Raw genomic sequence first — 26489 nt, 5'->3', positions numbered from 1 at the left:
ACCCCTGTCCTAGTTCCCTAATGGCACCTCTCCAGCAGCAGAGATCACAACTTCCCGAGGCTGTAGCCCCGAACAGTCATAGACACGTGACCATAACACACCAAGGGCAGCTTTCAGACTCAGGGACATGAGGGATCTCATGACTTTTGGGTGGAGCTTGGGGCCCAATGATTTCTAACTACAGCATCTAGTACCATCTCTTGAACAACTCAAAAGGAACGCAGAAAGAATCTAAGCCGTGGATATGAAAATCCAAGCATGCTGGATGCTCCTGTGATATTTCCAGTTCTGTACATTTGGAAGGACCTGTTAGTTCTTCTTATACTGAATGAATTTCCACTCACAGGTTCTGCCCTCTGGAGCAACCAAGAGTGAGACCAGTTCTTCTTTCCCACAGCAGCACTCAGTTACTAAAAGACAGCTCTCGTGTGCCTTCTCTCTCCCAACTTCTCCCCATACTTAACCTCCTGCAACTCTCCTTCAAATGACATGGACTGCATGCTATTGGTACTTCCTCCAGGGCCCTTCCACTGAGTTCACGAACATTTTAGAATGCTGCATTCAGAACCTGACACATGACTCACACACAACTCATGACAGGTGTGGTCTGAAGAGCTCTGAGTACAATGGGGCTATTACACCCCTGGATTTGTACGTTGTACTTTCATTAACCCAGTCTATGACCACACTGGTTATTTTGGCAACTGACATACTATTGTACTTACAGTCAAATAAAAACTCCAGAACTTTTTTTTTTTTTACAGGCTCTAGATCTTATCCTCCTCTACGCTAGACAGTTCATGAGCAATAGGTATGCCAGTGTTGGAGGTGAAGATGCAACTCCATATTCTCAAATAGGGCTGAAGAAGCAACCACCTACAGGTGCTCCGTTGCTACCCCATGGTGGGTACATAGGATAGGAAGAAAGAGAAAATAGAGGAAAGGAGAAAGGATGGAATTTTGGTTAGAAGATTCTGAGAAATCAAGCCACTGCTCTTGCCTTCCTTTCTGTGACATCAGTTCAGTTCAGTTCAGTGACATAGGGTTGGTTTTATATGTTTGGTCAAAGCAATTGCTGTAATTCTGGGTTTACTGCAGGTCCCCAAGAAGTAGCTATTGGTAGAAGAAGTTAAAGTCCTTATTATGGTAAAGTCACCACTGAAAGGCCATTCATTCAACTGCCATTTTTAGACAGTTTGTTATAGGGCTGAACAACTCTAGCATTATCCTACACTTCCCCTCTACTCTGGGATATTTGCTCTAATGGGACTCCTCAATATCTGTGCTCACAGGGAAAACACGTGGCCCATGGACCACACAAACTAGGGGCCTGTAGAGGCTCACGACAGCGGCAGTAGGTGAAGAGGAGCAGTCAGAAAATGGTGATCCAAAGTGTGAAAAATACAGACTTTGGAAACAAGTGTTTACTGATGTAAGTATGAAAGACTAGGATCTACTAACACAAGGAGGAGAAAATAATGTCCCAAATGACTAATAATCTAGTTGTGGAGGTAAGTTGCAAATGAAAAGATGAAGATATTTTAACAAGTAACATAATGGGATTATTAAGAGCTGTCCCAGGGAGCATGTGGTTTACACAGAAATTGTTCTGGGGCTGCAAGAAGAAACCTGGCCTGGGCTGGCGAAGGAGACCCTTGTGGAGAGATAAGATTTGAGGGGGACCTCGAGGGGCTGCTATACTTTAGATCAGCAAAAATAAGGAGAACATTGCAGAGAAGTCGGGGTGGTATGAACAGAAACTTGTGGGGAGGGAAGCCAAATGCATGTTTAGGGACAGTGAATAGAACAATTTGGTTGGAGCCAAGTTCATTGGCCAGAATAACACATGGATGTTGGAAAGGGAGGTTGAAGAACAGGCCACAGGACATTAGACTATTGGGTAAGTTTGGGCTTCATCTGTGGGCCAGGGATTTCCAAACTTTGATTATATACTTCAGTTAGTGAACGTGATTACAGTCATGCACTCCCAAAACAAGTAACTTATTTATAAATTATGTTTCTGTACTCCTGTATAACCCTTAAGTACATTAAAAAAAACATACACAAAACCATTTTAAAAGGATGAGTTAAAGAGATTCTAATATTTTCTTCCAGTACCTCAAAAAACCATCCTGTATACCTGGAGGCACCCCCACATTAGAGACCACTGCTATGAGGGGAGAGGGAGGCAGGGAGCCCTCACCAAGCAGGGAGACAATGTTGGGGGCGGAGAGGTGCTGGTGAGGCTGGTGGCAGATGGCGGGAAGAGGATTCAGAAGGCTTCCCTGGGCATGAGGTCAGGCCCATGCTCAGGTGGGAGAAGAGAAAATGCAAAAAAAAAAAAGGGGTAAGAGAGAAAAGGCAAACAAAAGGGATGATTTTTTAAGGAAAAGAAAATTTAATTGTTATTTGGAGAATGAAGAGGGTCTATGGATTAGTGTGGAGAGGAGAGGAAGTGAGGAGTGGTCAGGGAGATGGGCTTTGAGAAGTCAGTGCTGTGCCCATGAGAGCTCTCAACTCCCCTTGGCTCCCTGCCCCCACCACAGCATTGACAGAGATGGCAGGAGAAGGGACAACCCTCAGCAGTTTGATACTAGCACTAAAAACACCAGCTAATCTTTTCTTTTTAATTAGTAAGGAACATTAGAAAGAAAAGAAGGTGTTATATGTTAAATTTCAATGGTCTGCTATAAGCTGGGGTATTTGAAAAGGGAGTTACTATAATCAAAATTATATTCAGGCAGCTTTCCCTAGAGAGCATCCATCCTTTTCCAACTGGAGAAGGGCTTAAACAGTGCTGATTGACAGGACTGCTCCACAGAAGTTTGGCAGAAGCACAGACATTTACCCTAATGAGAGCTGTAGGAAAAACCAAATGAACAATGTGAATGGGAGCAAAGGAAAGAAAGATGCTTCAAGTTGTCATCCTGTAGTGATACACTCAAAGGTAAAAACATGGGAGGAGAAGAATAGCCCTATTCAAATGAGTTATCCAAAAAGGGGCTCTTTCAGTGGCATTGTGCCAAAACCCTGAGCTCAGACTCATAACCCTTCCCTCTAATGGTCTGTTTTGTCTATGAGACAGTCACAAGCAAGACCAGTTTTCAGTGGTGTACATTCATGATGGGATACGCACCATCTCCCTTAATTTCTTGTGATGAGGTATCCACATACTTTTGCCCACTCTCCTTTATCATCAGCAACCTCCTTTTGTAAGAGTTTGTAAGCTAGAAGACTCTGACATCCCCAAATAAAATTACCCGGTGCTTTCCAAGACCCAATCCATGTTCTGTGTCTCAGGAGCAAAGTTAGTCTCAAGGCTACCCAGACGCACACCAGTTACCAGTCGGATGCCACTTCCCTACAGGCCAGTGGACCAGACTTACAGAAGGCTACTTTGTCCTTGATACTTTTCACCTTTCATCAATGTCACAGTTCCAAAAGGACCTGTTAATTGCCCAGGCCCATTCTCAAAAAAAGCCAAAAGGACTTTGGGCTGCAGTTTTTAAGGAATCATCACTGGCTGGAAACAATCCTACAGGAGGAATGAGGACAGGTGCAAAGGAGAACACAGCAAACAGAAGTCAGGCCTGGGGAGCCGCTTGGAGGTGAAACATGCAGAATGGCCTCCAGGACCCCCACTTACCAGCTTGCTTTTGACCAACTGTTCTATTGCACTGACAAGGTCTGCAGCAGTAGGTACTTCGGTGGAAGCCTGCCGGGCTGCTAGCAAAGAGGAGGACTGCAAGACATTGAGCAGCAAGGGAAAAGCAGATTAGCCAGGAATGAGGAATAGCAATTAGGAAGAAACACAGCAAGTACAAAGCTCAGAGCAGGCAAGGGAAGCAAAGCTCTATGTTTAGAGGGAAGAGATGACAGAGGGAGATAGGGGTAGAGCGGGAGTGGGGCAGGCCTGCCGGACCCCTTGTCAGGAGCTCTGGCCAGCAGCGAAGCGGGGGCCAGATGAGGCTCTGCTTAGGCAGGCCTCCAGAGGAGCTGGGGGAGGGTCACTGGGTTCCTGGGAGGCCAACAGGGAAGGGCTGAGCCCACTGACAGCAACAGGGGAGGGGGCGGACAGGACTTTGGTCACTACAGGGCCGCCCACTGCTATTCCAGGAATTGAGGGGTCAATAAACCTAGCCTCAATTGTGTCTAAAGAGAAACTGTCCTTGCTTTGCGGAGATGCAGATCTTTAGTACAGACAGTCACTTTGTTTCAGGCAGAAATGCTAGGGGCAGGGCACTTGGGAGACCAGAAACCGCCTCCCCAGTCTCTCTCTCTGTCTCTCATACACACACACCCTCTCTCTCCTCCACAAACACAACTGTTTCTGGTAAGGCCCAGGACTGAAACACGAAAGTAACAAGGGCTTTAGCAGGCCTTGTGCCTCTCATGCTGGAGCAAACACGGACGACCCTGCTCACAGTGAAAGGAGGCTCAAGCCCAGGGCCTTCCTCCTCCCTTCATATCAGCAGTGAGGACTGGTCCATGGGACTGTGTGGTCAACGTCCCTGCTCCCCGAGGGACAGTGCTTTTGCTTTTGCTTTCTTCCTTTTCCTACTGGAGGAGAAACTGGGAGGGAACTGGTTAACCTTACAGGCATGTGTAAACTTTAACCCACCCCGCACTTCCAAGCAGAGGGCAATGGTGTTCCCAGGGCCCAGGACAAACGGGCATAACGACTGTGGGAGGAGAAAGCTGAACTTCCCAGCTGGGCTCTGGATTCAAGCTTGTTCCTTAAGTTAGGGGGAAGAGTTTCAAACAGGAAGTTTTTTGTTGTCTCATCTAAGACTGACTTGAGGTTTTTGCTTCTGAGATGGGGTAATAATATCAAATGAATGTAATTAAGAGAGCAACCTCTCCTGGAAAGCAGGAAAACAGCTTAAGATTCTTTGGAAATCCAAGTTAGCTACTTCTCAATCTAGTAATCCTACCCCCGGGAACTGATTCCAAGGAAGGAAGTCAAAAGAAAAAATGCTGTGTGTACCAAACGATCTGCAGCAGTATTACCAAGAGCAGCAAAAACTGGAAACAACCCAGGATATCCCCAAACAGGCTGGTCAAGCCAACTATGATACATAAGCGTAATAGTCCTCAACTATTAAAATTACAGCTATGAAGGTAAAATTAATAAGACTTTAGGAAATATTAAACACTATTTATATTTAATTTTATAGGTATTAAACATATAAAACACCAAACACATCATATGCCTATTCAGAATTATAACAATAAAACATACACGCATATGAACAAATAGAAGGAAACAAGGAGAATTAAAGTAACCGCATAATCCTAGAATGAATGAACTTTTTAAAACTTCTTTTATACTGATTTAAAACTTATTTTAATAATTCCAATTCCATTTGCTAGAAAATTCTGAAGCTCGTCCCACTCCCAAATATTCCAGGAAAACAGAAGTTCAGAAATCAAACAACAGGACTGAGGAGGTTCACTTGTCTTAAAAGGGGCTGATGCCGTCTGCCGTAATCCTGTGTCTGGGGTGAGGCTGCATTCACAGTTAAAGATTATCCAGAAACAACACAACATCCTTTCCCCAAAACAAACCGTGTCTGAGGGATTTCGAGGGGGAGGGTTCATGACCTTTCCTTGTAAGTTGGCACCTCCATGTGGAGGGCAGTGTGGGATGGTAGATACGTGACCTGAGCACCCTGCTCCCCATACACACTCTCACTGCTACTAGAACCTTTCACAATAGGCCTCTGGGAACACAGCAGGTTAGTTCTCGTTCCCATCTCAAGGCGAAGGTATTTCTGCCTCTAGGAATCCAGGATGGGCAGCATGCCATGCTTCCTCTCCTTCTCTTTCCAACAGTCCAGGGTCAGGGCATCACCTTAGGAGGGGCTGTAACTGTGTGCTTCTCACGGGTGAGTCACCGAGGGGGGCAGTACTCACACTGCAGTCACTGGCCTGTCCGTGGAAAGTGTCCCTCTAGCTTAGCCCTGAGGAACAGTGCAAGTAACGTCTGGGGACAACTGATCCAAACGCAAAGCAGAGAGAATGCAAATAAGATCTGGGATCTCACCAGGAACTCTGAAGCAACTGTACCTAGTACTTCCTGAATTGTACCCTGGGTGGCACTGTGAAGGTCAGCTCCCTGCCCGTACAACTTGGGCCCACCATCTCTGAGGGGGCTGCTGCGTGTGGGACACAGCACGAGAGAGCCCAGGGAGACCCTGGGGGGACGGCTAGCCACCACCAACAGTACCATAAAACAGCACTGAAGTCACCACCTCCGCCTCCAGTCCTCTAGGACAGAAACGCAGAGAAGAAGCAAGAGAAATGCGATGAAGTGAGAGCACTTCAGGAGGTGAGGAAGGGTGGCGACAGATTACACTACGAAAGGAGGGACCTGCCTGCCTGAGCCCCAGCTCGGTACCGGAAGCAAATCCCGCCTGAGCTCTGCCCCAGAACAGCTGGGATGACCAGCTGTGCTCAGAGACACAGGGACGCACGCATTCCCAACACCAGCGAGCCTCTGCATGCCACTGGGACAGCAGGTTTTGCAAACCAAGGAACTGGGGCAACCTGGCATATTGGGTTTGTCCATCTATGACAAAACCTCCCCTTAGCAGCATTTCCATCCCTTACGCTATTTGCACCAGGCTCGACTGGAAGTTACTTTGATTTGGAGTTTAGAGTTAAGGATGAGGAAAACCATCAACTAAAACATTGGTTGAACAGTTATGTACAACAGAACGATCACAACCTAGAACTGTCTCAGCTTCCTCTTTGAGACAAGTAGTTTCTTTTGGGATCTGCTGTTTCCAACGAGAGAGACATTATCCTTCATCAGCAGGACCTGGTACTAGGCAGATTCTCACTTTGAGAATTCTAACTTTGAGAATCCACCCCTACACTGCCCAGCATAAAGTTAGTCCCCACAACCCAATACAGACGGAATCTGCATCATCTTGGAACCATGAGGCATAAGAGATAACAAGGGAGAGAGAGCATTACTACCCTCACCACACACACTGAACCAAATCACATTTCACACATGGCTCTTCCAAGTGGGAAAGGGAGCCTACCATTTCGTCCTGCGTGGGGTCGTTGTCAAAGATCTTCATAGGCGGGGGGAGGGGTGTGTGTGACTCTTCATCTGCCTCATCTTCACCCCAACCTTTCTTGCTCTTCTAGAACAAAAGAGCAGCATTAGTCACTGTTCCCTACAGTTAGAGATGTCCGCTGGTTCAGGACTTGGGATTTCTTAAAAAGCAATATATGGTACCCTCCTCTCTCAACACACTCCTATTTTTCCCTGTGTGGAATGGGCACCCTTGTTTATCTCAAAGGAGAGCGAGGACCAAATGGGGGAAAACACGCACACACACATGAAAGACATCTACCTTACTCATTAGCCAGGAAAAGAAAGGCTGAGACAGCGGTCAGAGAGAAACCAACATTTTAAGCTTATGAATGACGATTAAACCACAGTCTAAACGTCACCAGGCTCGACTGTCATTCTCAGAGGAAGAAAAGGCAGATAGCATAAAACTATAAAGAGTCTGGTCTCATATCAAAAAGAACTTCTTAGCCATGTCAGTGACTAGACTAGGTTAGTTTGCCAGGTAAGAGAGTTACCTCATTTATATTCTGACCACAGAACCCCAGCTTTGGAAGGGATATAGGAGATCGCTGGCCAGTCCGACCATCGGGTCGACATGGGTCTCTCTGATTGTTACGTGAGGTCATATGCTCTCCCAAACCTTTCCAATATGGATGTTCATTTGTTTTCATGAAGGCCCATTTCATTACTAGTTGAGCTTCATTAAAGGCTGAAACCTTGCCTACTGTAAACCTTCACCTGTTAAGTATAATACTCCCCTCTGGAGCAACCAGGAGTTGTCTACTCCCTTTTATATATGGCACTGCTCAACATACTCGAAAATAGTCATAATCTCAAAAGACAGTCCTCTTGTTTTCCAAGTGAAATGATCTCCATCCTTTTATTCTTATTCTAAACAGGCCTAGCAGGAACTTGCCTGGGAGTCCAGTGGCTAAGACTCTATGCTCCCAACGCAGGGGGCCAGTGTTCAGTCCGTGCTCAAGGAAGTAGATCCCACATGCCACAACTAAGTGTCCGTGGGTCACAACTAAAAATCTTGCCTGCGGCAACTAAGACCCTAAACAACCAACCAAATATTTTAAAAATGGGTAAATAAAAGTCCTAGCAGGTTTTATGTAGTCTTTAGTAGAGACTGGGGACTTGGTGACCACTGGCTCCCTGCGGGCCTAGACCGCCATCTCCAAAGGGTGGGTGGAGGAGGAAGAGGGATAGACTGGGAGTTTGGGGTTGGCAGATGCAAACTATTACATTTAGAATGGATAAATGACAAGGTCCTACTGTACAGTGCAGGGAACTGCATTCAAACTAGGTATCTTGAAAATACCTAGGCCCAAGAAGACCAACTATGGGGAGTTAGAATCCGGCTAGCTCACAAGCCTTGCTGAAGGACACCTCTTGAGGCTCCAGGAATGAGGCACGTCAGAAGCCCCTCCTGACGGAAGGCTCCGAGGCCTCGTGTAATTACCTCGTCAGCGCTGTCTCCCTGGGGGGTCGTCTCATCCCCAGGCTTGGGAGACCCCAGGTCGAAGCTCTTCCGACCGTCTCGTACTTTCTTCTGCTTCTTGATGTTTCCATCTGCTTTCCCACTGTTAAGCCGGCGCACGGGACTCGTCAGCCACTTCTTCAGGGTGTTGGTGGACCGCTTGGGCCCCGGGGAGCTGTGGATGGAGTTCAGGGATGGTTGGGCCTGCAGGTTGGCCACCGACTCGGACTTGCCTCCGTTTTCACTTGAGGAATGAGAGTACGCATCTGAGGAGAAAGAACAGATAGGCAGAGCTGTGTCAGGACACTTAAGGTAGGCTACCAGCCTGGGGATAAGAGCTTGGCTTCAGAAAGCAGGGCACAAGGCAGAATGTCAAGGCCAGCTGCAGATCCCGGTCAAGGAAACACCCTTATTATCAGATGGCAGTAGCTAACACTCAATCCACAGGTGCTGTGGATACAGTAGCAGTAAAAGACAAAGACCCTGGCCTTCGTGGAAAAAAAAGTCAAGCCTCTAAGTGAGATTCATCGACTGATACCAATGTCATAAAGCACTGATGAGTATTCTAAAGTTGTATAAGACAGATTTTATTTTCAAACCCCTTCTTTAGTTACATACACAGAGAGAGAGACAGAGAGAGCGAGAAAGACAAGAGCCAAAGGGCAAGACAGGACACGCAAAATAAAGATAAATGCACAAAGCAGTATATGATTAATTGCCAAAGGGCTAGCATGGACTCTAGACGATAAAGAAACAGAGTTCAGAGTAGGGTCAGATCAGTGTAGGCAGCAAGACCGGTCTGAAAAGCTTTAATGGAAAAGATGTGTCTGAATAGAAGAGAAGGAATTCCAAAAGGGGGAGATGGCAGGAACAAAAGCACAGAGGCAGGAAAATGGAAAAATAAGTTAACACAGCCCTTAAAGAGATCCTTTAAATGAGATACAGATTAACAGAGAAGGAGAAACTGGACAGAAAGAAGAGTGACAACATTTAATAATAAACTAGAGGAGTATGAACTTTGTTATGAGACTCTACTGGGAAACGGGGTGATAAAAAGGGCTTTTGTTTTTTAATTAACTTGGTAACTGCATGTAACATAGCCCTGGGAAGAAGACTGAATCCAGAAGGCCACACTAGGACACAGCGAGGACAAAAGAAGGAATGTGAGGCATTTCAAAGCAAGACGTGATAGGGCTAGTATCTGGATGGCACATCAAAGGTGAGCTGTCTCTTTTGTGCTGCTGCTTCTCAATGGCAAAAGGTCTTGGGAGAACACCTGACCACTTTCACCTCACCCTTGATGGGCCCTCTTACCCTGGTACCAGTTTACAGGCTGGCATTTAAACAGAGTACTGCTGTGACTTTTCACACCCACTTGTCTCAAAGACCAAATCATCTTTTCCTATAATGACTTTATCTGAGACCCAGACTAGAGGTCTAACCTGGCCTTGGAGGCCCTGCAGCCTACACCTGCCCAATACATTCAATATAAAACCTTAAAGTGAATCAATGCTTTTGCCAATAGAGAGCTGCCTCCAGCTTCTCTCCTGGTGGATCTCACAGGCACCAAGCTCAGGCTCTTCACCCTGTGGGAACTTCCTTAGCTATGGTCAGAGTTCTGCGCATACTCTGGAAAACAACGGCAGAATATCTGCATGTAGAAGCATTAAAAATTGAGCTCCTAAAGCCCCTTGGTATGAAGGAACACTCAGAGGGTTGCTCAGCTCAGGGACTATGTGGGAATCGACTGGCTTGGTTGACGTCCCTTTAAGGACAAAGTCATAATCTTATCTCAGAGAATTCTGTGTTGGCTGTGGTCTTGGTTGTATTGACATTATTTCTCAAGTGTTTGGTATGGGTCAAACTCTTGTTCTCACAAGCCTGGGTGATAAACATCTCAGAAGCACCGGTAGTGGACCTCTTATCTTTCTGTTGATAAGCTGCAGAGGCTTTCCATTCACCATACCCATGTGATACCACAAGGCTCTATTAAATCCAAGCCTTCAAAACTTAGATATCAGCGTATGTTATGTCAGCACAGCTAGAGGCCCAGCTACATTAATTGTGCCTGGTACTACTACGCAGACAGATGACTGAATACATTTTCTGTTCTATGGCAAACCATAGGCTGGCTTTGAGACTGAAGAATGCAAATTTTGACTGACCATTCTTCTTGCCTCTCTGTCATCTGGTTCTGCTTTGGTGCGTTCTGCACGAATTAGTGGCAAGTGGACAGATTACAAAGTACAAATAAAAATCAAGAGTATTCTCACTTTTGTTTCAAGTTTATTCTGTGTAAACAATTAGGGCCATTCAACCACAGCCCACATAAAAGAGAATTCAAGAATTGGAAGCCATCTCTGATTTGTCATTTACAGTTAGGGTCCTGTATTGAGGCAGGGCTGCCTCTAAACCACTTTGAATGCAAAAGAATATGGCATCATTTAGTCTAAAATTTATACTTAGTTTATTGCTACTTCAAAGAATAATTGGCATGTGATGCTCATCCTATCTTTGAAAAATGAATGCAATGAGCTGTTTGAGAATTTATTCTAGTATCTTTCCAGGCACAACAGTTAACTGACTGATTTGTAACAACTACAATAGTAATACCGTTATTTCATCAAATCTTCCCAAGCTGAGATAGGTACTATTTAGTAGGATTGTCATTTTAGGAAATACAGTGTTCCAAGAAACCAAGGGTCAGTGCTGGTAAGTGGCAGAGAAACAAAATTTATACCTAGATCTGACTCCACTACACTATTTAATCTTAGTCCAACATCTGTGTTTCTACCATGTATTCTTTTAGCCTCTATATTATAAAAAGGAACATCAAGTTGCTAGTTTATGCAACATTCAGTTCAGTTACTCAGTCGTGTCTGACTCTTTGTGACCCCATGAATCGCAGCACGCCAGGCCTTCCTGTCCATCATCAACTCCCAAAGTTCAATCAGACTCATGTCCATCGAGTCAGTGATGCCATCCAGCCATCTCATCTTCTGTCGTCCCCTTCTCCTCCTGCCCCCAATCCCTCCCAGCATCAGAGTCTTTTCCAATGAGTCAACTCTTCGCATGAGGTGGTCAAAGTACTGGAGTTTCAGCTTTAGCATCATTCCTTCCAAAGAAATCCCAGGGCTGATCTCCTTGCAGTCCAAGGGACTCTCAAGAGTCTTCTCCAATACCACAGTTCAAAAGTATCAATTCTTCGGCACTCAGCCTTCTTCACAGTCCAGCTCTCACATCCATACGTGACCACAGGAAAAACCATAGCCTTGACTAGACGGACCTTTGTGGGCAAAGTAATGTCTCTGCTTTTGAATATGCTATCTAGGTTGGTCATAACTTTCCTTCCAAGGAGTAAGCATCTTATAATTTCATGGCTGCAGTCACCATCCGCAGTGATTTTGGAGACCAAAAAAATAAAGTCTGACACTGTTGCCACTGTTTCCCCGTCTATTTCCCATGAAGTGATGGGACTGGATGCCATGATCTTCGTTTTCTGAATGTTGAGCTTTAAGCCAACTTTTTCACTCTCCTCTTTCACTTTCATCAAGAGGCTTTTTAGTTCCTCTTCACTTTCTGCCATAAGGGTGGTGTCATCTGCATATCTGAGGTGATTGATATTTCTCCCAGCAATCTTGATTCCAGCTTGTGTTTCTTCCAGTCCAGCGTTTCTCATGATGTACTCTGCATATAAGTTAAATAAGCAGGGTGACAATATACAGCCTTGACGTATTCCTTTTCCTATTTGGAACCAGTCTGTTGTTCCATGTCCAGTTCTAACTGTTGCTTCCTGACCTAATATAAATACACATTTATATATAATTTATGTGTTACAACATTTCAATGATGAAGACAATCTCAGTCTCACTAATTTTACAGATAAGACAAGGAAAGCTTGTATTTGGGAAATCCATGGTCACAGATCAGTTAGTCATAAAGCTAGGACCAGAATCCAGGCACCTCCACATCTCTCCAGGGTTCTGAGCTAATGCTTCCTCTTTAGCCTTGAGGCATTAAAAACTGCCTCATAAGGTTGGGATTCTGGCTTTAAGTCACTGGGAAGACAGGTAATGCGCAGGTAATAAAGTTCTTGGGTATGTCCATCCTTTCTAGATCAGGAAAAAATAATATTCTGAGGTTGATTTTACTATGAGATATTTTTGAGACAGAGAAAAATATATAGAAAAAAATTAAATGGCAACCCATTCCAGTACTCTTGCCTGGAGAATCCCATGGAGGGAGGAGCCTGGTATGCTACAGTCCACGGGGTCGCAGAGTCGGACACTACTGAACGACTTCACTTTCACCTACCACCTAGGTAGGTAGACAATTATTTTGTCTAAGTCTAGACAATTTTTTTTGCCATATTTGCTTGTTTTTAAAATCTTTTAATTGAACTATAATTGATTTACAAAGTTATGTTGGTTTTAGGTGTATTAAGCAAAGTGATTTTGTATTTAGCAAAGTGATTCAGTTATACATATGTGTGTGTACATATATATATATATATTTTCAGATTCTCCACTATTATAGGTTATTGTAAGATGCTGAATATAGTTACCTGTGCTATATAGTAAATCCTTCTTGTTTACCTAGTTTATATACAGTAGTGAGTGAAAGTTGCTCAATCGTGTCCAACTCTTTGCGACCCGTGGACTGTACACTCCATGGTATTCTCCAGGCCAGAATGCTGGAGTGGGTAGCCTTTCCCTTTTCCAGGGGAATCTTCCCAATCAGGGATCAAACCCAGGTCTTCTGCACTGCAGGCGGATTCTTTACCAGCTGAGACACAAGGGACGCCCATGTAGCCCATATACAGTATGTGTATATGTTAATCCCAAACTCCCAATTTATCCCCCCCCTTTCCCCTTTGGTAATCATAAACGTGTTTTCTATGTCTGGAGTCTGTTTCCGTTTTGTAAATAAGTTCATTTATATCATTTAAGATTTCATATGTAAGTGGTGAAAGTGAAAGGGAAGTCGCTCAGTTGTGTCCGACTCTTAGCGATCCCATGGACTGTAGCCTATCAGGCTCCTCCGTCCATGGGATTTTCCAGGCAAGAGTGCTGGAGTGGGGTGCCATTTGGTATTTGTCTTTGTCTGACTTACTTCACTTAAAATGATAATCTTGATGTCTATCCATGTTGCTGCAAATGGCATTATATCATTCTTTTTTATGGATTAGTAATATTCCATTATATGTATAATATGTGTGTGTGTATATATATATACATACACATACTATATATCTTCTTTATTGATTCATCTGTTGATGGACATTTAGGTTGCTCCCATGTCTTAGCTATTAAAAATAGTGCTGCTATAAATATTGGGGAGCAGGTATCTTTTCAAATTAGAGTTTTCCTTGGATATCTGCTTATGAATGAGATCACTGGATCATATGATAATTCTATTTTTAGTTTTTTAAGGACTCTCCATATTGTTCTCCATAGTAGCTGCACCAATGTATATTTCCAACAACAGTGTAGAAGGTTCCTTCTTCTCCACATCTTCTCTAGCACACGTGATTTCTAGAATCTTTGATGATCGCCATTCTGATCAGTGTGAAGTGATACCTCATTGTAGTTTTAATTTGCATTTCTCAAATAATTAGCAATATTGAACACCTCTTCATGTGGCTGGCTGTTGGCCATCTGTATGTCTTTGGAGAAATGTCTATTTAGGTCTTCTGGCCATTTTTTGATTGGGTTGTTTGTTGTTTATTAATATTCAGCTATATGAGCTGTTTGTATATTTTGGAGATTAATCCCTTGTTGGTAGCATTGTTCATAAGTATTTTCTCCCAGTTCATAGTTGTCTTTTCTGTTTATGGTTTCCTATGTTGTGCCAAAGCTTTTAAGTTTAATTAGGTTCCATTTGTTTATTTTTGCTTTTGTTTCTGTTACTCTAGAGTAGAGAGCCAAAAAAAAATATTGCTGTGATTTAAGTCAAAGAGTAGTATGCACCTACATTTTCCTCTAGGAGTTTCATAGTACTGTATTTGGTCTTATGTTTAGGTCTTTCATTCATTTTGAGTTTCTATTTGTATATAGACAACATTCTAATTTAATTCCCTAGCCACTTCTCTAAGCTGCCCAATTTCTTCCTTAATATCCAAGAGAAGCAGACATGAGGCATGGTCACAGAACACATTCCAAGGCTTCGCTGATGACTAGAGAATTCCTGACACCAACATTCATCTCTTCATGATATTCTGTTCAAGCAGATTAAAAAAGAAAACTCTTTCAGTATAACTGGCATAATTTCCCTGCCTTGATTGTATGATTCAAGAATAATCTACTGGTGCCTACTTAATGGATGGCCACAGAGAGATGGCAGCACTGGACAGACATTCGGGCCTCTGTTTCTTCATCCGTAAAATGGACAGATTAGACACAGTGCATTCAAAGTCTTGCCCTACCACTGCATAGCTCTGTGACTCTGGGCCAATTACTTGATCTCTGTCTATCTCAGTTTTCTCATCAGTAAATGAAGATAACATTAGTATCAACCCTATAGGGTTGTTATTAGGATTAAGGAATAAATATTTGTGAAGCGCTTATAACAAATGTTATACTTCCACTGGGAGTACCATCTAAGTTAAACAAAAAGTAATAAAACCGTAACTATCTCCCCTAGTTCCAAGTCTGTGCTTCTACTCTGTATCTTCCTTCACCACATCTGTATGTTCTTCTAAAGGCTAGACTAGATAACATAAGGCCATTTTTAACCTCAAAGTGCTATGCCTCATGAAAACAAAGAAAAACTTAGGGCTACCAGTTGCTAGTCTGTGCTATTCTCCCTCCCCACTTGGAATAACTTACAATCAATGTCTGAAATCTCACTGGAGAAGAAGGAGTCACATCCTTGGGCTACCAGGTCATTGCTGTACAAGTTACTCCCTGGAGATGACACATGCCTCTTTATCTACAGGGTATCCCTCAGAACAGGAGCTTCTGATGGGCTTGATGACCAGGCAAGTGAATGGCTGTGAGTATTAGGGTCTCAGATAATAATATCATGGGGTTGGAATAAACATATCAACATTATTGGTCAAAGCCTTGAGAGAAAGGTTCCATAATTCTAGGTATTCAAGAATCATGTTTCTAAGCACCACAGGAGATGAGAGCTGTCTGCTTGACATAAATATGAAAACTGGAATAAAGCCCATGAGAGTTTATAGACTTGAACACATCCTAGTAAGTCCACTGTCTATGTTGCACATTCCTTTAGTTGGGTGACCTTTCATTATTAACCAAAATATACGATATCTGCATACAACAGGGGTAGTGACTGAATATACTAGAAATTTTGTTCATTTATAAATTAAATTTTCTTCCTGAAATGTTTTGCCTCATTTTATTTCACTTTTAATGCTACACCTAAAAAATACAAGCTTCTACTCTTTTTTTGCTCTACTGTAAATTTTGCAAAACTATTCCGCAAGAATACATTGTGTACAAGTCACCAAAGAATGCAAATTTAGGATACACCTGCATGCACAGATCTGTCACCTGCCAGTTTTCTAATCACAGAATACTGGTTCAGCTTTCTTTCCACTGATCTCAAAGTGAGTTGAAAGTGAAGGGCCACAACTCCTAGACAAAAAGAAGGCAGTTCCATTAGTTTTGTGTGTTTAATAGCCCCAAAGACCAGGAATGGTGTCCTTAGAAGGGCTAGGTTGGGACCTCAGAGTACACACATGTACAGATGGCACCCAAGGTTTTGGTAGGTTACGAGTGCCCCAGATGCATAACTCACTAAGCTGGCCCACCATTTTCTACACTGACTTCACAGGGACAACTCAAGAAGGAAAACTCATTTTAATCCAGTCTTCTGCAGTTGAGTGACAGTATTCAATCACATCCCAAAGGCAGATGTGATTCGTAATACATATACATAATATGTAATTCACACACTGTATTATGTAATTGCTGAAAGATTTGGGATCTAGCTGTTCTTTATTAGTCATACCTCATCACCCACCCTCTAGATGGACAATAGGTCTATAAAATTCTTGCTGGTATTCATCATAACATTGTTTTGGAAGTTTTGACTCCAGTAGTTGAAATCACAAGAAATCACAAAGATTTCTAAACTCATTAGATATTTACAAAAAAGTCCTTTAAACTCTTGTTATTTTGTTTTGCTTCAGCTCCAATGATACAAGAATAATTGTAAACTCATTCTTATTGCTGTCAGTGTCTTAAGTTATATGTAATGTGAATGCATTCAAATACATCTGTCTATAGAGATTATACGGAGAAGGCAATGGCACCCCACTCCAGTATTCTTGCCTGGAAAATCTCATGGACGGAGGAGCCTGGAAGGCTGCAGTCCATGGGGTCGCTGAGGGTCGGACACGACTGAGCAACTTCACTTTCACTTTTCACTTTCAAGCATTGGAGAAGGAAATGACAACCCACTCCAGTGTTCTTGCCTGGAGAATCCCAGGGATGGGGGAGCCTGGTGGGCTGCCGTCTATGGGGTCGCACAGAGTAGGAATGACTGAAGCGACTTAGCAGCAGCAGCATAGAAATTATATATGCCCAAACATTTCTGCTTTCTTTGGCTTTCTATAAATAATTTACTTAATATAAAAATCAGAAGTATCACACCCTTTTTTTTTTTCCACACTGGAAATTGCACATCTAGAGAAGGGTGTATGATGGGAAGGTCAAGGGTGAAATTCTCTGGGTAATAAACCCATAAATACAATTGTTTATAAGCACGGAGAGCACAAAACCTACCGTATTAGTGTGTCCTTCATGATACAACAGAAGGGCCCTGGCAGGTCTTTTAGCAGAATGTTGAGCAAAAATAGTCTCCTGGTTGTACTTTCCAATGAGGTCCTGAGGCAAGGCACCACCAGTGCCTGGCATGGCTGACTTCCTTGAAAACCACTTGGTTGCCCATCTTGGTGTCTGGGCCGCCTGGTAGCAGGGGAAAGTTGCTACGGTGACAGCAACAGGGCATGTGGGAGTGGGAGAATCAGCCTGGTCCAAAAACTAGGAAACTTGTTGCCCTTGCCATTGCTCCTACCACAACCTTAGACTAAGGCTGGCAAAAGCCAGGCTCAGGATACTCCCTGCCTCCCTCTTAGCCTGATTCAAGTCCCAAATGCATGGTGCAAACCCTGCTTCCTGCTTATTAAGTCATAGCTTTTACACACTTAGTTCAGGAATTTCTTCTTCAGTAAGCCCCTTGCCAACTTATCATTCTTCACCACTCTACTCAGGCTATTTTTATGCTTTTTAAAATATATTTTTAACATTCAGATCTCTATGATTTATAATATCTATCTTATTTTTCTCATTAAATTAAAAATACAAAATGAAGGTCCACTCTGAGCCTCAAAAGCACATGGCTTTGGGCTCTATGTTTAAAAAAATTTTTTTAAATTTTATATTGGAGTATGGTTGACTGTACTAGCTTCCCAGGGGGCACTAGTGGTAAAGAAGCTGCCTTCCAGTGCAGGGGACATAAGAGACTTGGGTTCGATCCTTGGGCTGGGAAGATCCTCTGGAGAAGGGAATGGCAACCCACTCCAGTATTCTCGCCTGGAGAATCCCACGGACAGAGAAGTCTTGTGGGCTACAGTCCATGGGGTCACAGAGTCAGAAGTGACTTAGCACACGTGATTGACTAACAATATTGTGTTAAGTTTCTGAGCTCTCTCTTATTTACTTTCTACTTATTGGTCCCCTTCTCTTCCCCGCTGGTCCTATCCTGGGAGTATGTGCACAGAGATCTGAATCACAGGGACAATTCCAAATCCCAGTGGCATCCATATAGGGCAGGAATCCTTTTCATCGTCAAAGCCCACTGGGACGTTAGTTCTTCATATCAGGATCTTCTCCAACAGACAAAGCAATCTCCACGAGAGTGAAAAGTCAGCACCCCTAGCTCTAATATAGATGAATTATTTGGAATTCTGTTCTAATTCAGTCCAGATCTCCATTGACTACTGCTGGTTGCTTCAGTGCCCTGTTCCCACACTTTCTACTTTGACTCCTGGCAGGATGCCACTGGATGCAGAGTAAAATAAAATCTCCAACTGCTCATTGTCAGGTTTCCTTGGCCTCAGTTTCACCTGTGTAATCTTCTCTTTGAGCCAGAGGCAGAGGGAGGAGAGACATCAAAGGGCACTGAGTCCATCCCCTCCCCCAACCCAGACAAGCATCTGCTGCTGCTTTATTGACTACACCAAAGCCTTTGACTGTATGGATCACAACAAACTGTGGAAAATTCTTAGAAAGAGACGGGAATACTAGACCACCTTATCTACTTCCTGAGAAATCTGTATGCAGCTCAAGAAGCAACAGTTAGAACTGGATATGGAATAATGGACTGGTTCAAAATTGGGAAAGGAGGACATCAAGGCTGTATATTGTCAACCTGCTTATTTAACTTGTATGCAGAGTACATCATGCAAAATGCCAGGCTGGATGAAGCACAAGCTACAATCAAGATTGCCAGGAGAAATATCAATCACCTCAGATATGCAGATGACACCACCCTTATGGCAGAAAGTGAAGAGGCACTAAAGAGCCTCTTGATGAAAGTGAAAGAGGAGAGTGAAAAAGCTGGCTAACAATTGAACGTTCAAAAAACTAAGATCATGGCAACTGGTCCTATCACTTCACGGCAAATAGATGAGGAAACAATGGAAACAGTGACAGACTTATATTTTCTTGGGCTCCAAAATCACTGCAGATGGTGACTACAGCCACAAAATTAAAAGACACTTGCTCCTTGGAAGAAAAGCTATGACAAACCTAGACAGCATATTAAAAAGCAGAGACATTATTTTGCCAACAAAGGTCCATCTAGTCAAAGCTATGGTTTTTCCAGTAGTCATATATGGATGTGAGAGTTGGATCATAAAGAAAGCTGAGCACCAAAGAACTGATGCTTTTGAACTGTGGTGTTGGAGAAGACTCTTGAGAGTCCCTTGGACTGCAAGGAGATCAAACTCGTCAATCCTAAAGGAAATTAGTCCTGAATGTTCATTGGAAGGACTGATGCTGAAGCTGCAGCTCCAATACTTTGGCCACCGGATGCAAAGAACTGACTCATTGGAAAAGACCGTGATGCTGGGAAAGACTGAAGGCAGGAGAAGAAGGGGACGACAGAGGATGAGACGGTTGGATGGCACCACCGACTCAACTGGACAAGAGTTTGAGCAAGCTCCAGGAGCTGGTGATAGACAGGGGCGCCTGGTGTACTGCAGTCCATGGAGTCACAAAGAATCGGACATGATTGAGTGACTGAACTGAACTGAAACATGCTACACCATGGCTGTCACAGGTTCTCACACTGGCTCATGTGATAAACTATTCCCCCTACTTGGCTCTGGAAGTTAAGGGCAAAGAATTCTGAATCTTGACACATCAGATCAGGCAAAAGTCAGTGAATACACAGCTCTACTTCTCTTCCAAGAGCAGATATTCTAGATATTAGTTTCATCAATGTTATTTTATCTCTGAGATTTGTCCACAGCCTCTGGAGAGGAAATGCACATTTTTTTTTTTTCTAAACTGTGGAATAGGAAACTCTCCTAAAAGGCTTCCGAATGGTTCAAAACATCACCACCAAAAGAATGTGGTAAAACTTCCCTAAAATGAGACTGAAGAAAGATAAAACCTAAATACAGAATTACTAGTATGAAACCTATTAGTGTCAAACTACATATTAGTCTAAAACCTAAATACAGAATTTTTGTTTAAGTAATGGTTTCTAGTTGTAATAGGGCCACAGGAATCAGCAGATCAGTAGGAGCCGAGTTTTCTTCTATAAACATATCATGAGCACAAGGAAGTCTTCTATTACAGCACAAGCACCTGTCAGGTCCCAAGGCTGGGGAAGGTGTCTTCTTCTGGCTTCTTCTCCTCATAGGCCATGCTTCCAAGTGCCAGGCCTGGCGAGGAAGCCAAATTCTCCTGGCATTAAGGGCCGCTCCCGAGTCCAGGATGTATCCACACCACTGCTTTCTCCTAAGCCTTCAAAGAGGCTCACAGGTGGGCTTCCCTGGTGGCTCAGATGGTGAAGAACCTGTCTGCAATGAGGAGACCTGGGTTCGATCCCTGGGCTGGGAAGATCCCCTGGAGGAGGGCATGGCAACCCACTCCAGTATTCATGCCTGGAGAATCTCCATGGACAGAGGAGCCTGGCGGGCTACAGCCCATGGGGTCACAAAGAGTCGGACACAACTGAGTGACTAAGCACACAGCCCACACACAAGTTAAATGTAAGCTCTCAAAAATAGCCTTACCCTATTACCTAACATGGTAACATTTCCCACTTTTCAGAATGTGTGAACATAAACAAGTTCAGCTCCAGTAATACACATAAAGCCTCAAATGACATTATGTAAGTTACTGTATTTAACTGAAGACTCTCAGAGAATGACCAAGACTATCTTTCAGTTTTTCTGTCCTGCAAGCAGACTCTTCATTCACAAAGGTTTCTGCAAGGATATTTCTCTTCCCATTCCTGCTGTCACTGCCCTAATTCAGAGACTTTGAATCCTCTTGTTTTAACTGTGTGTTAACAACAACCTCCAAACTGGTCTCTCTGAAGCTGCTCTTTTTCTCTTATCTATTTGCTGTCTCTCTACTACGAGAACAATTCTATCACTTTGGTCAAGTCCCCATTTAAAACTTGACTAACAAAGTCTAACTTAGCCTGCCATTTAAGGCACTCCATGGTCAGGCCCGAGCTCACAATTCCAGCTCTCTGAGCTTCCACTCTTTGATAATCCAAGGTTCTCAAACTGTGGTCCCCAGACCAGCAAGATAACCATCATCTGGGTACTTGTTAGAAATGCAAAATCTTGCGTCCTGCTCCTGAGGTACCAGATGAGAATTAAGAGGGTGGCTCAGCACTCTTGTGTTCTAAACAAGCCCTGCAAGTAATTTTGGTGTATGTTAAGGTTTAGAAACAGCTATCCTATATGAGCCATCTGCTTTCAGCTAATTATTCAGTTCACTGCATTTCTCTTTGCTCAAGCCACTCTGCAGCCTCTCGGCTTGTCTAAAGCCTACCTAGGAGTTCTTAGGTGACTAAGCTCAGCATAATCCTCCTGTTTTTCTGGGAGTATCTCTCATGCCATTCATTTGGCACTGATACATGCTTGTGTCCTTTACCTCCCTAACTCTAAGGAATGTCCTTGAGGACAGAGATGCCCTCCATCTTTATATCCCCAGCAGAAGCCCTTTGGTTACAGAGGTGCTCATTAAGTAGCTGGTGATGAATAGCTAAGGACAAAGCAAAAGAATTCATTGGAGTTTGATTATTTTCAGACCCAGAGACCTCTACGAAAAGGTTGTTGAGACCTCTAAGACCTCTAAGAAATGTTGTTGAGGTGCTCATCTCTTAAACTTAGCAATTTGACTATCCATGTAGGCTACTGCTTCCTGTTCCTTATGCTGTTCAAAGTGTCACCCAATCAATTAAAAAGATGGGTTAAAGAAACTACCTGTTTCCTTTCTGTAGGACTTCTAGGAAACTTTAATATGCTAATTAACATGCTCATGTAGATGACTCTTCAAAGGGAATATTTACTAAATTCTATTAATATGTTATAGAAGGCAGGGTTGTTAGCATCAGTCTTGGCTATTATTCCATCTCAGACTGGAATACAAAAAGTAAATTGGATTCCTGAGGATGGTATCCTGAAAACAGGGGTTGATAGTCAAACTCAAAACCTCCTATGAACACCAAAGCAAGAGATAAGTTATAGTCCAGACCAGTTATTTTTGGCTATGTGCTATCACATCAGAGTCTACGCAGGAGCCAATGGGAAGCCTGACCTGAATTCAACTTATAATGTGCCCTTCAGTAGTAACCTTAACCAAAGGTAACCATGCCAGGCTTAATTACAGAGAGGGAGGGAAAGAGCTAAGCAGGGTGCTGCTGGAACATTAAGACTTCAATTATGTGCTACTTAACTGAAAATGTCACAGTGGAAATTCTCCTAGGGAACCTGAGGCAAGACGAAAGAGGAGGGAACTACGTTATCTGGAGGAAGTAACAGGTGGTCAATGACTGGGTTTTCAGGGTCCTTTTATTTGAAACTACATTTTTGTGTGTGGTGGGGAGGGTACGTAGGAAAGAAACTGTTAAGATTAAGGGTTTCCAGGACTTAATACAACTTGAGACCCTATAGTCTTAGCCTGGCCCTGTCTTTCCTGAGGACCTGTGCCAAGTGAGCTTTCCTCTAGGGGCCTTGCTACCTGGCTTGGAAAAAAGCAGCAGGCAAATAAAACTGTGTTCAGTCTGGGCCTCCCAACCAAGCCCAGCCTCTCCATATACCTTCTCCCCTCTGTTCTTCATTCAGCAGCGGCCTTATGGTCCTCCCTGGCCTCTCTGGGCCCAAAGCACAAATGTATGCTAAGGGTACACTAAGGGAATGCATCCTCAGGTTGATAAGTTCACAAATATCAACCTGGGGTTGAGTTCACGAGTATGACCCCATTGGTGTCATTTCTTAAAAAAATTATTTAAACATAATTTCAGATTTAGAGAAAAGTGCCAAGATCTTGCACAAAGTATTCTTACATCTCCTTCACCCAGATTTCCCAGCTAATAACACTCTACCACTTGCTTTTTCTTTTCTTTCTCTTTCAAAACTGTTGAGAACAAGTTACAGAGAAGATTCCCCTTATCCCCAAATACTTCAGGGCTGTTAGTTCTCAGTCGTGTCTGACTCTTTGGACAGTACCCATGGACTGTACCCCACCAGGCTACTCTGTCCATGGAATTCTCTAGGCAAGAATACTGGAGTGGGTTGCCATGCTCTCCTTCAGGGGACCTTCCCCATCCAGGGATTGAACCCAGGTCTCCTGTATTGCAGGCAGATTCTTTACTGTCTGAGTCACCAGGGAATATTGATACTCTATTTTGCTTAAATGTTGCCAATCATTCCTATAGCACGCTTTATGGGAAAAGGTCTTATCTTTCATGACTTGGACATTTTTTATGAGTATAGGGTAGTTATTTTGTAGAATATTCCCTCAAACGGGGTTTGCTGGATGTTTCCTTAATGTTAGAGTGAGCATTTTTGCAGGAACAGTCCTGAATGTGATGCATCCTTATCAGGAGGTGCACAATATCTATTAGATCCAATTCTAGTGATGTTAACTCTGATCTCTTAGTTATGGTGAGATCTGTTCCTGCCATAATTTTCTAATCCATCAGGTAAAACTGCAGATATGCTTAGTCCTGGTGTTTTCAAAGTCTGGTATAAACCAACTATAAATGATATCTGAACATAATTCCTAGGTAAAATACTCAATTCCACTCATGAAACAATTTCCTGACCACAAATGTTGTTGTTGTTGTTGTTGTTCAGTTGCTAAGTCATGTCTGACTCTTTACAACCCGATGGACTGTTGCATGCCAGGCTCCTCTGTCCTCTATTATCTCCCAGAGTTTGCTCAAACTCCTGTTCATTGAGTTAGTAAAGCTATCTAACATCTCATCCTCAAGAACCCCATGTCATGTATGATGACAAATATGAGAGAATAATTTTCTGTTCCACTGAAAACAGATTGAACAATGTATAATGAAAATAGTGATTTTTGCTAAAGGCTAGAACTAGATTTTGTTAACATTTTGTTAAGTTGTGCTTTATTTGACATGCTATTTAGAATTGATTTTAGCCTTGTGGGTATATAAAACCAGTCAAGCTGAAGTTTCCACATGAAACTCACATTCCTAAATGGGCCCAGGAGTTTCTTCTGCGGCTGCTGCTGCTAAGTCGCTTCAGTCGTGTCCGACTCTGTGTGACCCCATGGACAGCCGCCCACCAGGCTTCTCTGTCCACAGAATTCTCCAGGCAAGAATACTGGAGTGGGCTGCCATTTCCTTCTCCAGGAGTTCCTTCTATAGATCTTGAAATTGGCCCTGAAAATGACATTGGGGGTTTTGTGAAGAGGCAAAAAATTCTGACTAGCTCTGTTGATTATTTACAATATTTTACTAATAAGTACAGAAATATCATCACAACAAGAGCGCTGGTTGCTCTAGTCTTGAGTGTGTGAGCTGACCAGCTGAGAAAGCCAGAGACTAGAGAATGGAAACACGATTCTAAGATCCTGGGAGACAGCAAGCCGTTTCTGTCCTCACAAGTCAGACTTAAAGAGTGTTAACCAGTAGGAGAGATGGCAAGTGAGTGATGAGAGAATGATCACTGAGAACCTTAGCTGGCCCCAGGGGCACAGATAAAGCTAGGTAGGTGCTATATTGGGAACATACAATGGGAACCCTGGAAGGGTCACTTCCTAATTATACCACATAGGTTATTTGCATAACTTGGTCAAGGGACTTTCACAGGCATTCCCTGCCTTTCGGGCAGGTGAGACAAGCTGACACCTTTTCCCCTAGCCACGAGCTGGTTCTTGAGACTTATCAGTAGTATTTCAACTTCCCTTCTATCGTCAAAAACATCCAAAGTGCCCACTGGGCTGCTAGAGAACAGAGTGCTTACTCATACAGGGCAGGGGCCAAAGCTCAGATGAACTTGGGGATTAATAGGAAAGATAAACACGAGAAGAATTCAGATATCGGACAATCAAGAGAGGCATGGAGTGGCAACATGGAGAGTGCAAGTCTGCTAGGGACATTCATATTCATGTTTTAAGAAAGAATCCAAACACTCTGCTGCCAAATAAACACATACCTGGGACCCAAGGCCCAAAGGCTGCTACTCTGCCATGCCCACCCAGTGGTGACAAAGCCATCTCCTCATTACTACAGCTGGAACCCCCAGCTTCTTCTTAATTCTTGATCATTAATGACTGGGGCAGGATATCATCCAGTGCCCCCGATATCCTGGAGATAGCCTCTGCAGGAAAAATTACGATTGGACTATTTCCCTAAGAATGTCTCTTTGCTAGAAGACTACCTAGATGCTGCCCTACTATGAGGGCTCTTTTATTCCTTAAGAACCCTGGGTCCTGTAGGTTCAATTTATATTTGAAGATAAGGTGTTGTTATTCTTTCATTCAACAAATGTCTACTGAGTGCTGTCTATATGCCCTGCACAGTTCTTGATTCTGGACAACACCCGTGAAGAAGACAAAGCCCCTGACCAGCAGATGTTGGCAATTTGATCTCTGGTTCCTCTGCCTTTTCTAAAACCAGCTCGAACATCTGGAAGTTCACGGTTCACGTATTGCTGAAGCCTGGCTTGGAGAATTTTGAGCATTACTTTACTAGCGTGTGAAATGAGTGCAATTGTGCGGTAGTTTGAGCATTCTTTGGCATTGTCTTTCTTTGGGATTGGAATGAAAGCTGACCTTTTCCAGTCCCGTGGCCACTGCTGAGTTTTCCAAATTTGCTGGCATACGTCTATAAGTAGGTTAATAAAGACATATACATGTTAAGTGGAGGAGGAAATGGCAACCCACTCCAGTATTCTTGCCTGGAAAATCCCATGAACAGAGGAACCTGGTAGGCTACAGTCCATGAGGTCGCAAAGAGTTGGACATGACTGAGCGACATTTACTTATACATGTTAAGTGTTTAAAGATGCTGTGAAATGGCTCTCCAGAAAGACTGCTGCTGCTGCTGTTAAGTCGCTTCAGTCGTGTCCGACTCTGTGTGACCCTATGGACAGCAGCCCACCAGGCTCCTCTGTCCACGGATTCTCTAGGCAAGAATATTGGAGAGGGTTGCCATTTCCTTCTCCCCAGAAGACTATATCAATTTATATTCCTACCAGTGTATGACTGTCTATTTCCCCCATTTTTACCATTAATTTTGTTCACCTGAAGGGTTAAAATTTCTTATTTTTATTTGTATTTCTCTGATTTCTACTGTTACTATCTTTTCCAAAAGTTTGCTTTTTTTTAGTTCTCCTTTTTACTTTGGCCCATTTTCCTATTGGGTTGTTGCCTTTTTTCTTAT

The 26489-nt window shown here is 43.3% G+C and overlaps 1 protein-coding gene across 1 annotated transcript in view; it reads right to left on the bottom strand.

The window, feature by feature from the left end:
* Window positions 1-26489, bottom strand: part of KALRN (kalirin RhoGEF kinase) — a 694022-nt gene that overhangs the window by 69215 nt on the left and 598318 nt on the right. Inside the window, exons 35-37 of the mRNA XM_052653860.1 lie at window positions 8556-8839; window positions 7053-7157; window positions 3647-3742 (exon numbers count right to left, since the gene is read on the bottom strand). Coding sequence (XP_052509820.1) covers window positions 3647-3742; window positions 7053-7157; window positions 8556-8839 — 485 coding nt within the window. The remainder of the gene's footprint in view (window positions 1-3646; window positions 3743-7052; window positions 7158-8555; window positions 8840-26489) is intronic.

Source organism: Budorcas taxicolor, chromosome 1 (assembly GCF_023091745.1).
Source record: "Budorcas taxicolor isolate Tak-1 chromosome 1, Takin1.1, whole genome shotgun sequence".
NCBI lineage: Eukaryota > Metazoa > Chordata > Mammalia > Artiodactyla > Bovidae > Budorcas > Budorcas taxicolor.
The sequence above is the reverse complement of the archived record's forward strand: the minus strand, read 5'-3'. Positions and strand labels throughout refer to the sequence as shown.